General features: G+C 41.7%; 1 protein-coding gene across 3 annotated transcripts in view; it reads right to left on the bottom strand.

Annotated features, from left to right (window-relative positions):
* The window catches only part of DOCK1 (dedicator of cytokinesis 1), a 383,983-nt gene that overhangs the window by 46,710 nt on the left and 324,557 nt on the right, over positions 1-12,716 (bottom strand). For all 3 annotated transcript variants that reach the window (XM_068140207.1, XM_068140209.1, XM_068140208.1), the window contains exons 39-45: positions 12,346-12,435; positions 9,273-9,377; positions 8,195-8,336; positions 7,921-7,999; positions 7,445-7,529; positions 6,912-6,998; positions 1,697-1,873 (exon numbers count right to left, since the gene is read on the bottom strand). In XM_068140207.1, coding sequence (XP_067996308.1) covers positions 1,697-1,873; positions 6,912-6,998; positions 7,445-7,529; positions 7,921-7,999; positions 8,195-8,336; positions 9,273-9,377; positions 12,346-12,435 — 765 coding nt within the window. The remainder of the gene's footprint in view (positions 1-1,696; positions 1,874-6,911; positions 6,999-7,444; positions 7,530-7,920; positions 8,000-8,194; positions 8,337-9,272; positions 9,378-12,345; positions 12,436-12,716) is intronic.

Here is a 12,716-nt window from a genome sequence, read left to right as displayed (position 1 = left end):
GAAGGGAGACCTCATTGCTCCCTACATATCCCTGAAAGGAATAGAATAGAATAGACCAGACCAGACCAGACCAGACCAGGTTGGAAGAGACCTTCAAGATCATCGCGTCCAACCTATCATCCAACACCACCCAACCAACTAAACCATGCAACCAAGCACCCTGTCAAGTCTCCTCCTGAACACCTCCAGCAATGGCGACTCCACCACCTCCCCGGGCAGCCCATTCCAATGGGCAATCACTCTCTCTGTGTAGAACTTCCTCCTGACCTCCAGCCTGAACCTCCCCTGGCACAGCCTGAGACTGTGTCCTCTTGTTCTGGTGCTGGCTGCCTGGGAGAAGAGACCAACATCTGCCTGTTTAGTTTGTAGTGAGGTGATGGTTGGTCTCTTATCTCTAGTATCAGGTGATAGAACAAGAGGAAATGGGCTGAAATTGTTGTCAGGGGAAGTTTAGGTTGAATATTAGGAAAAATTCCTTTCCTGCAAGATTGATCAGGCATTGGAACAGGTTGGCCCAGGAGGTGGTGGAGTCCCCATCCCTAGAGGTGTTCAAGAAATGTGAGTACATGACACTTTAGGATGTGATTTATTGGCCATGGGGGTGTTAAGTCGATGGTTGCACTCAATAATCTTGGAGGTCTCTTCCAATCAAAACAAGTCCATGATCCTCCAGTGATCAGGACCAAATTTCATGGGCAACCCTGTAGAGAACTTGGTAGAGCTATGAAATGCCTTTCTAGCAGTCCCCAGGACACAAGATGAAGTGGGTGAGAGTTACAAAAGGGACAAGAATAGATGGATACAGCAATGTGTCTGTCAGCACCTTCCTTCTCCATTTATGTTATAAGATACATGTTGCTTGTGTATGCTAGCTTGATATTCACAACACAAATAATAGACATAGTGTTTATAGCTTCAGAATGTTAATATTTCATCCCACACCACTTCAAAAGTTAATGTAAACATGCAGTTAAGATCATTTTGACACATCTGGAATTGTCTGGTGTCTCAGAAGTCTCCACCATGTGATTAATCCTTTAGAAAAATCATGTATTTGAGAGCACAGGGACATCCCTGAACACTGAATTCAGTCTTGGGCTCCTCACTACAAGAAGGGTGTTGAGGTGATGGTCTACAGAAGGGCAACAAAGCTGAAGGGTCTATAGCACAAGTCTTGTGAGGAGTGGATAAGGGAACTGGGGTTCTTTAATTTGGACAAGAGGAAGCTGAGGGGAGACCTTCTGGCTCTCTAACAACTGCCTTAAAGGAGTTTGGAGCCAGGTGTGGGTCGGTCTTTTCTCCCAAGGAACAAGCAACAGGACAACAGGAAATGGCCTCAAGTTGCACCAGGGGAGGCTTAGGTTGGACAGTAGAAACAATTTCTTCCCCAAAGGGTTGTCAAGCCCTGGAACTGCCTAGGGCAGTGGCAGGTCCCCATCCCCAGAGGGCTTTAAAAGCTCTGTAGATGTGGTGCTGAGTGACATAGTTTAGTGGTAACCTGGCAGTGCTTCAGCTCCACTGTTCAAGCACCTAAAAGCACTCATTCGGAATGCCTCCAGAGCACGTATAATGGGGAGACCAACAATGTGTTCATACACAAAACCACACACACTAACACACACAGAGAAGAATTCCAACAGCATCCAGGCTCCAAGAAACAGATGAAGCATTGGAGAACAATTACTTTTGATCTTACCTTCTCATAGTTTGTGAAGCCTCCCATGACTGCGGGATCCACGATGCCATTGAGGAGCATGGAGAGAGGGTTAATGGGTAGATTTGGATCATTTAAATGCTGTTGGACCATATTATTGATCTTATCATTTGTGAGCTGCATGGTCTCTATGGCATTTTCCAGGGGACTAATTTCCACCTGAAAGAAAAAACCCAAACCCCAAACAACAAAAAGAGGTTTTCATTAAAGAGCAAAGTTACTAACTTTCCACAGAATTGAATGTCCATCAATTGCCACGATTAGAAACACTGCAGAAATTTCAGAATAAAGCTATTTTAACCAATAATCAGCAGAAAGGGTGGTTTCAGGCACTGAGATATTTGGTATCTGAGGTAACTGATAGGGTAAGTCACTATCAGTGGAGAAAGGTAACTGCATTTCTCTGCTGTAGGATGGATTACATCTTGGCACAACAGCACATGACATTCAGAAAAGCTCTGACAGGAATCACGTGAGGTTTGGGGAGTATTATGGAGAACACCAGAGATTACCAGTCAGTGAGTTTTAGCAGCACAAAGAAGATCCAGCTTAATGTAATAGTAAGAAAGAAATGATAACTTAATGTGGATTTCCTGATGGAAAATGTAATCCTAAGCAGCTCAAAACCCAAGGAGATATTTCTGCAGTGATTATTTTGGTGTATTTCCAAAGAAATCAAGTTTTACATGCTGAAGAGATGACTTCTAAGCTGTCTGCGGTGCTTTTTCCCACAAGATCACATTTTCTTCCATTAAAAATTCGTAACAAGGAAGACATTTTCTTTCTCACACAGCCTGGACTTCAACGAGAAAAGCTTCATGGGATGAATGAGCTCTTACACTGGGTAAAACTTGCTCTATTTTCATTGACTGCTCTCCAACAATTATTTATGACCAGATATTGTGGTTTTCATTATGACAGTTAAAAAAAAGAAGTATTAAAATAGTAAAAACGGTGTTAAAATATGTAAATGTAGTGAATGGGCTACAAATTACTAACTTGCAGCATGTCCCAGAGTGCAGACAGTCAGTCCTCTCTGGAAGACACAGCCTACTTAAGATTATAAAAAACGAGGTGGCAGGAATAGAAAAGGAAGGTTAATTGAGGGCTGTGAGGAAAATGCAAGTGTATATTTGATTACAGCCTAATTTACATAAATGCTACATAAACAGAGCAGCACTTCTACCTGGCTATCAGTTGCTTGCCATGTTTCTGAGAACCACTTGTAATCAAATCTCTTTAGTTCTTACTCTTACACCTGCCATTTGATTACATCAAGAATGTTTTAATTAGCATTTTAAGAAGCCTGCCTGGTGAAGGTTTCTGGAAGGCAGGTAAAGAGCTGATGTTTCTGCTGTGGCTGTGCAGTAGACCATGCTCAGATGGACAGGCAAGCACTGCTGTTCGGAGCGGAGGGTGCTACCAGTGAAATCTGAACTGGGAAAGCAAGACCATGTTCAGCAACTCATTCTGTGAGAACTGTTGTGAACATCACATGCTAATTTTAGGATCCTGTCACTTGTATTAATGGGCTTATAACGATGCAATAATTTGTTGATGAACCATTGCTTTTAAAGCCCTTGAATATCTACAGAAATTAGCACTCATTGAGCTGACAGACAGCGTTTTTGACTTTTCTCTATCAGCAATCATGGCTTTCTTTCTCATTCTCCTTTCTTTTACTACTCTTACAATCCTCCCTCTAATTTTTTAAAAGCAGATGGAGAATTGCAGCTCCCATTCTACTACTCTAAACTGTGCTTTGGAACTTACTGAATTAAAAATATCTATACTGGTAAATTGTGAGCCTTGTTGCTCCAAGTAGCCTGCTAACAATGGACACAGCATGATCCGTTCAGGGCCAGCAGAAATGACACGCTCCTGGTACGCTGAAAAATGAAGCATCCAAACAAACCAGAGATTAGGATGTATGTATTAGTTGATAACACTAAGTTAACCATGAGCCAGCAATGTGCTCTTGTAGCCAACAAGGCCAAGAATCTTCTGAGGTGCGTTCAGAAGGCTGACACCAGCAGGTCAAGGGAGGTTCTCCACCCTCCCTACTCTGCTGTAAGGAGGCCACATCTGGAGTACTGGGTCCAGTTCTGGGCTCCCCAGTTCAAGAGAGGCAGACAACTACTGGAGAGAGTCCAGTGAAGACTACAAAGATGCTGAGGGGCCTAGAGCATCTCTGGGAGGAGGAAAAGGCTGAGAGACCTGGGGCTGTTTAGCTTGGAGAAGAGCAGACTGTGAAGGGATCTTCTCAATGCTTGGCAAGATGTAAACGACGAGAGGCAAGGGGATGGGGCCAGCCTCTTTGCAGTGGTGCTGAGAGACAGGACAAGGGATACTAAGCACAAACTGGAACCCCAGAGGTTCCATCAGAAGATGAGAATATTTTTTGCTGTGAGGGTGCCAGAGCCCTGGAGCAGGCTGCCCAGAGAAATTGTGGAGTTTCCTTCTGTGAAGAGATTCCAAACCCGCTTGGACATTGTGATTCTGAGCAAACTGCTGTGGATGACCTTGCTTTAGCAAGCAGGTTGGACTAGATGATTTCCTGACATCCCTTCCAATCACATGCTGTGATTCTGTGACTTGTACTTTTTAAAACCAAGTGCTGCCCAGGGAGGTGGTGGAGTCACCGTCCCTGGACATGTTCAAAAACGGACTGGATGTGGCACTTGAAGCCATGGCTTAGTTAGTCATGAGGTGTTGGGTGATAGGTTGGACTTCATGATCTCTGAGGACTTTTCCAACCTTGTCGATTCTATGATTCCATGAAGTTCATAATTCACTGGCAACTATTTCCCCTACAACTACTTGTGTCCAACTAGAACAGATCAGAATCACAAATATGTACAACAAATTCCTTGCAGATAATATGAATAGACTGAAGTAGTTTAGGTAAAAGCAGTCAGAAGAAATTGTAAAAGCAAATACATTTAATGAAATGATGGTCAGATCCTTTGGCTATGTAACAGCAATCACTGCATTTATTTAATGACTCCATTGACTTGATATCTCACCTCTTCCTTTAAAGATATTCTAGCTCCATCAATAAAACACAGAATAGACAAAGCTAATTTTGTCCATCCTGTTTAGTAAAACATCACTAATATCTGTATTCAAAATGTAACATTACAGGGATGGAAACCTCATGATCCTGTTTTCAGTATTTTCACTGATGTGAACCTCAAAGAAAGGCAATACCGATTTGACAGCAACTAAACCAGAGCTGGATCAGAAGTTATCTCTTGGTGCCTTCCCACATATTACTGAAGTTCATTCTGGTATCATTATTCAGCTGTGCAACTATAAAAAGCTTATAGAAAGCATACTAGGAAAAATTTCTTTCCTGAAAGAGTGGTCAGGCTTCCTGGCTGCTCAGGGAGGTGGTGGAGTCACTGTCCCTGGAGGCATTCAAGAAACCTGTGGACATGACACTTTGGGACATGGTTTAATGGCCATGGTGGTTGATATATTGATTGTTGGACTCGATGATCTTTGAGATCTTTTCCAACCAAAACAATTTGATGATTCACTCTCCCAGGATTTATGCACATTCCAACCACAAGCAGAACATTCAAGGTGCAAAGTGCTTGCATAAAGCAGCCTGTCAGGCTGTGCTCTTAGCTCAGAAGGAAAAGAGACCTTCATCAGATTTGTCAGCCTTCATAAACACCACTTTCTGCAATCATGAAGATAAATACAATCTTCTCTATCAGGATTATATTGAAAATACCAAATTCATTAAAAATTCAATGTGCTTTATTCAGCTGCCTATTACTGTCAAACATCACATTCATATTCTGTTACTATAGATACCATAGTAATTTTCTGCATTACTTCTGTTCATCTAAATACAACTGTCCAACAGAACCTCAATGGAGCAGTGAAAAAGGTTTTAATTAATCATATGCAAATTGTTCTTTTCCTTTAAAAATAAGCCTCACAAGAGAGATTTAGAAGCTGCAGTAACAATGTTTTTATTGCTACTTAAAAATTACAGCTGCGTAAGGATAATTTAATCTTAAAGGCGTTTAATGGATATGTCTTATCTAAACAGTCTAAATGGCAGAACAGAGAAATGCCTAATTTGGAGCTGCTCCGGGAGGTTGCTGGGGTATATTTTAGCTAACTGTGGCAAAGAAACAAAAACAACCTTTAATCACAAATGCTAAGCAGAGAAGAAAACACAGGCACACGCTGTGCAGTTGGTTTATGGTAGATTTCAAAATAACTTATAATTGAAATACCAAAATCAAACCGCATTCAGCTCTGGGGCCTTTACCACGAGGAGGGTGTTGAGGCACTGGAGCATGTTCAAAGAAGGGCAATAAAGTAAGTGAATGGGCTAGAGAAGAAGCCTTGAGAAGAGCAGCTGAGGAAACGGGGGTTGTTAAGTCTGGAGCAAAGGAGACTGAGGGGAGACCTTCTTGCTCTCTACAGCTCCTTGAAAGGAGATTGGATGCAGGTGGAGGTCCATCTCCTCTCCCAAAGGAAAAGTGATAGGACATAAGGATATTGCCTCAAGTTGCACCAAGGAAGGCTTAGGTTGGACATTAGGAACAATTTCTTCCCCAGAATGCTTGTCAAGCCCTGGAACAGGCTGCCAGGGCTGTAGTGAAGCCCTCATGCCTGGAAGGGTTTCATAGACAAGCAAATGTAGCACTGAGGAACATGGTTGAGTGGTGACATGGAAGTGCTGAGTTAATGGTTGGACTTGATGACCTTAAAGGTCTCTTTCAATCAAAATGATTCTGTGATTCTATGAAAATCCTTGAATTTGTATGGGTCTGAAACAACTCTAGGATCCTATGAAATCCTCTTTTCCAAAATCCAGACTAGTTTCATTTTTATGTAGCAGGGCTTCCCTAGAAAACCTCAGGACTGTCTTCATTTGAGGCCCATGGCTTACACCAAAGGCTGTAGGGGCTCCTCTGCTGGAAGACAGAAATAAAAGCACTTCAAGCACTTGATCAAGCCTGGAAGACTGAACCCACATTTCCTTCTCTCAGGATTGGAAAACCAGTACCTCAGTCACCCTCAGCCAAAAAGCACCACGTTCCTCTTGCTGTGGGCTGCCAGACCCATGCATATTGATTGTGCACAGAAATCAAGCACAGGCACTATAAATGCTGGCTGTATGAGAGCCTCTTTCTTTTATGCAATTGCAATAAAGCCAAATTGGTCTTACCATGAAAACTGATTTGACTTCAAACCACCTCAGAATTCCCGGTAATTTATACGCCGTCACATAGATGGTTCTCTCAATCCACATATTCTGGGAATACAACATAAACATCATGTTACCAGAGTGATAGCTTTTATCTTAAGTCTTAAAACACTATCATCAGGGAGAGGAACAGCAGCATGACAGACTGGGGGAAATTTCCAATGGCATCTCCATTTCCATAGGTTTTAAGCTGAGGGAGAGTACTTTTAGACTGCATCGCAGGAAGAAGTTCTTCAGTATGAGGGTGGTGAGATTCTGGAATAGGTTGCCCAGAGTGGTTGTGGATGACACCTCCCTGGAGGTCCTCTGTCCATTTTTTCCTATTGCTATCAACCAGAGCATGATAAATTAGCTTAACTGAATTTCTATGAAAAGCCATCACATTTAAAGCTCACATTTATTTTTTCAACAAATAAAACAATGCATTGCTCCAAGTCTCAAAATAAACAATTAAACCTCCAAAACACACTATTCTTTTTTTTTTTTTTCCTTACAGCAAATTCATTGTCTGGGTTTTTCTCTCCTTTTCGAACAGGGCGTGAATACTCAAACCTTTGGACTTCATTCACCCTGTAGAAACTGAAAGAAGGGGAAAAGCACAATCAAAATCAAATGCTGCCTGGTCAGGAATTGCTGCTACACTCTACTACTTGTAAAACAGTTCATGCATACATCCACAGTGCTTGTGGGATAACTGTTTTCCAGTGCATTGGATGAGGCCTTAAACTGATCTGGTCTAGTGGAGGGTGTCACTGCCCATGGCAGGGGGTTTGGAACTTGATGATCTTTGAGGTCCCTTCCAACCCAAACCATGCTGTGAATCTATGAATCTCTGCTACTATTCAGCATACTCATGGAATGACTTTACAATTACTACCCTCCTGCACAGAGATTTGCTACAAGACAACAAGAACTAGGTTAAGTGTTATAAAGGAGACTGATAGAATTGCAAACACAACTCAGAACTCACCTCACGATTTGCTCTGACACCGGCCTGTGAAATTTAGATGGTAAATCCAGTTTTGGCTTTACAGTAAAGCACTGAATATCTGAATTCAGGGGTTAAGAACTGAAAAGTGGATTTCAATCGTGCAGAACAGGCGGCGGGAAAGCGAAGAAAGGACAGAACAATAAAATGAATGCATTACACCCATAAAGGCAGAAGTGAAATGGTCTCCTGCTCGTGTTGGCACTAAATCCTTGATCTCTGTGGCTGCAGGAGCTGTTGCACAACCCAAGGATACACTGTCCAGAGGAGTTTTTAATGTCATCGCCTGGTGGAGATGTTGTTTTCATTTTCTCTGCATTTGGAAACTGAGTCAATAATCTTGCTTCAAAGTCTTCTCGGCGTTCATACTCCTTGCCCCGGTAGATAAAGACTTTGTTCTGGAAATAAATTGAGAATTAAAGCCCTCAGAATCATAGAATCATTAATCTGAGATCACCGAGTCCCGCTACTGACCCAACACCAGCATGGCCAGCATCCTCAGTAATGAACTTGGATCTCAGCAGTCTTGGCTCCAATGCTGTTAGGTGAGAAATGTTACAGTCCCCACACTGTGATATAATCAATAGTTTATACAAATATTTTATGGCAATTCAACAGAGCACAAATGGATTTGTGGGGGACTGGAAGATCTCTCCTATGAAGAAAGAGAACTGGGGCTGCTTAGTTTGGAGAAGAGCAGGCTGAAAGGGAATCTTGTTAATGTGTATAAATATCTGTGGGTGTCAAGATAAAGGTGCCAGTCTCTTTTTCCTGGTGCCCAGTGATAGGACAAGAGACACTGGGTACAAGCTAGAACAGAGGAGGTTCCACCACAACACGAGGAGGCACTTCTTTACTGTGAGGGTGACAGAGCACTGGAGCAGACTGCTGAGAGAGGTTGTGGAGTCTTCTTCTCTATAGACTTTCAAAACCCTCATGGATGTGTTCCTGGGCAGCCTGCCCTCAATGATCCTTCTTAGAAAGTCAGGATGGATTTGATTGTCTCTGGAGGTCCCTTCCAACACCTAACATTCTGTGATTCTGTGATTTCCTCAGCTTCAGCTGAGAACTGAGATCATTAAGCACATGTTTAGCTTTAGGCCTATGCATAAACCATGCTAAATTCAACAGGAATCAAAGATGTGATTTTGAGAATCTATAAAATAAGTGCCCATTGAAAATGTATTAAAATAAATGATGTCCTCTACCAAATCCAAGATCTCCCTCTGCAACTTCTCTCATCCACTTCTACAGTTAAACAGAATTAGGCTTCTTATACACAAACATTTATTACAAGGTATTGCTGCTGTTGTTGGGAGAAGGTGGACACTTACCCTTATGAATGTTGGAAAACCCTGACCATAGTATCCCACAGCAAAATAGTCTGGTTTTGGTCTTATCACTTTCACAATGTTTTCATAGAACTGGGCTTGCTTTCTCTGAAAAATAAATAAGAGGAATTTTAATGACCTAAACTTTAAGGAGAAATCTTTAGATATTTTTATGTGTATCTCTGGAGCTACTAAAAATCTGCCTGTCCAAATTGCTCTAGATGAACCTGCTTTGGCAGGGATTTGGACTAGATGATCTCCAACCCTTCCAACCTCTATGATTTTGTGACTCTGTGAGCTCTAACTTGAAGATGTTTCCTTCACCTCTGTTTCTTCACCTATCAGATACATGCTAATACTTAGAAATACTGGCTTCTGTAGCCACTATTTTATGCTTATCTTCATAGTATCATAGTATCAGTCAGGGTTGGAAGGGACCACAAGGATCATCTAGTTCCAACCCCCCTGCCATGGGCAGGGACACCCCACACTAGATCAGACTGGCCAGAGCCTCATCCAGCCTGGTCTTAAACACCTCCAGGGATCTTGGTGAACCTCACTGGTCCATATCCTGGTATCTCTATTTTGATGAATGTTCCATGGGAGGTTGGAATAGATGATCTCTAAGGTTCCTTCCAACCTAAGCCATTCTATGATTCCATGAATTTAGAAGGAAGCCTGAATTCCTGGTTGTGGTAATGCTGAAACACCAGAAGGATGAAGCACATCCTTCCAGAAGCAGCTCATCTTGCTAGTGCTCACTTTTTAGTTTCAGGCTGCTGCATGTCATTACCATTTTCTACTACTTCTTTTCCATATTTACAACTATTTATTTGCATCTGGTTGAGAACTGCAGAGAATTGGAACTTTTGGAATCAACACATGCATGTCAGATATCGTCTGTTTTCAAAGCGGAATCCTTCTTCATCTCCAAAGATGAAACAATAACAAATGTGCAGCTTCAGATGATCTGTTCATTAACTTATTTTTAGTCTATTGCTTTCTGTAAGGAGATGAATTCTGATTTGGGGGGAGGTTTATTACTGCTCACATACGACAGATAACAGTAAACGGCAAGGAGACTACAAAGACCCAAATCTGCCGTGTTTTTCTCAGCTCACCTGGAGCAAAAACTATTTTGTCATTTGTGAATTGTCTCAGAGTCTAATATTTAATATTGCTTGAATAAAAAGAGACAAGAGGGAGAACAGAAAGAAACAAAAAACTTTTAAATTTTATTATAAGAGGGGAAAAAAAAAAAAAAAGAGCTGGCATGCTGTTCAGCAATAGCAATAAGAAAACATGATGGAGTTAGTGAGACCTGACTCACAGGGGAGCATGAATTTGGATCTTTACCTTATTAGGGATGAATGCTCAATGCACAGTGGTACTAATTTTTGTGGCATCTCTCTCAATTTCTCCTGTCTGGTTAATAAAGAGCAGATTAAGTCAGCTGTGGGGACTGCAAGTCCTGGGTCTCCCCTGTTAGTTGAAGGAGAAACTCCATTTCCACATGCAGATGAATTATACCTGGTTTGTATCACTGCACGAAATGATGCCACTTAATGTAAGCAATGGCATATTTACTGTGCAAAAGAAACGGTGAAAAATACATAACAATGTATTATTTGTCTTCAGTCACAATATATAAAGTGCAAATTCAGACTTCTCCCTCAAAATGGATATCATACGATAAGCAGAGTGGCTGTCTCTGTGACAAAGCTGTTCATGTTCCCATGTGCAAGCATCAAGGAGATGGAAAATTAAAAATGAGGGACTCTGAGAGTAGCTACCCACTGGTGAATAATCATATCTGACACATGAGAATCATTTCCAGCTGAGGAACCATGTCCATCAGATTCCTTTTATATTGAAATGAAGAATGTTCTCTATTGAGCACGGCCCTACTGCCAGGGGTGCAGGCAGGCAGCCAAGAAAGATTCTTCTGGTACACCATACACCTGAGAAATGCTCCATGTAGACATCTCTTACCTCCTGCAGTACAAAGCAGCGTGAAACCGGGCTGCAGATTTGTTAGACAGATCGATACAATCACTCTAAAACCATCAATCAGTCACTAAAATAAGTTGAAATGCCACAAAAGGAGGATCACCAAAAATGGATATGAATTCAGCTCTAGAGAGCTGGAGGACAGAACCATGGAGGAAAACCAGAACGTGTAAAGGAGTGAAGAAACCGTATCAGTGAGAGGAGTGGTTTTTACCTTTATGCTTTCTTCCCCTTGAAAGGAGATTCTGGGGAGATGGGGATGGAGATGATTCAGGGAAGGTGGCTCCTAACCATCCTCAAACTGAGTAAAGGGTGCAATGACACCATCTTAATGCCCAGCTCAGTCAGACTGGGATAAAGCAAATAATTCCAGTAAATTAAGGATGATGTATTCTGGTGAGTGCAAAGTTAAAAATGTATCAAACCCCTGAAATTCATTTTCAGAACTAAACTGGAATCACGTCCAAGCTCTTAGGAATATGGTTGAGAAGTTCAGAGGGACAGTGACAGCTGCCATTTCTCTCTTTGGAGGAGAGTGGGGCGGGGGGAGGGGGAACAAGTGGTGTAGGCAAAATGAATGGGTAACGTCAGGGCAAAAATAACTGACTGCAGACATGAATGCTTGGGGATTATTCATACCTAAAAAAAGACATGTGAATTTGGAAAGACACTTGAGAGAGAATGGTGTGGTTGTTTTGTTTGGCTTTCCCCCCCCACCCTCCCCGCCATGTTCCCATTTACATTTACATTCCAAATTTCCCTTTATACACCAAATAAATCAGCTTAGCATTAACAAACCACTTTTCTTTCAGCTAAAAGGGAAAGAAAAGAAAAAAAAAGTAATACAGTCTTTTTCAGGCACTCCAGTGCTAGCCAGTTAGACAACATTTGTCTAACAATGCCAGAGCTGGCATCTATTTCTGCACTCTACTGTCGTAAAGAGAGATTTTTGACAGAATTATAAAAGCTCAGAAATTAAATTCTTGAAAAAAGAAAAATTTGTTGCAGTGTCTATGTCACAAAAAAAAAAAAGAAGAAACCAACACAAAAATAAACAAGAACCTACCAGCAGTTCACTGAGTTGTTCATAATCAAACATCTCATTTTCATACTGTTCTGCAAGTTCTTTACCCAAGGCAATGGCCTCTTCCCACATCTGTTGAAAGGAAAATATCACAAAATAACAACAACAACAACAACAAAAAAGACAGCCCTGAAAAAAACACACCTTGGTTAAACAGCACTGAAATAAAACAGGTCTTAATAAACCAACACAAAAGGTCACATGCCTGACAACATAATGTCCCAAAGAGCTGCAGCAACATTACCCACATCTCTCTTCGATGCAAATCAAGGCAAATGATCAAAGCTGGAAGAGACCTTAAAGATCATCCAGTTCCAACCTCCCTGCCAAGGGCAGGGACACCTTCCCACTAG

The sequence above is a fragment of the Melanerpes formicivorus genome, unplaced genomic scaffold (assembly GCF_026170545.1).
Source record: "Melanerpes formicivorus ecotype bairdi unplaced genomic scaffold, bMelFor1.0.p_v2 SCAF_6, whole genome shotgun sequence".
NCBI classification, from domain to species: Eukaryota; Metazoa; Chordata; class Aves; order Piciformes; family Picidae; genus Melanerpes; species Melanerpes formicivorus.
The sequence above is the reverse complement of the archived record's forward strand: the minus strand, read 5'-3'. Positions and strand labels throughout refer to the sequence as shown.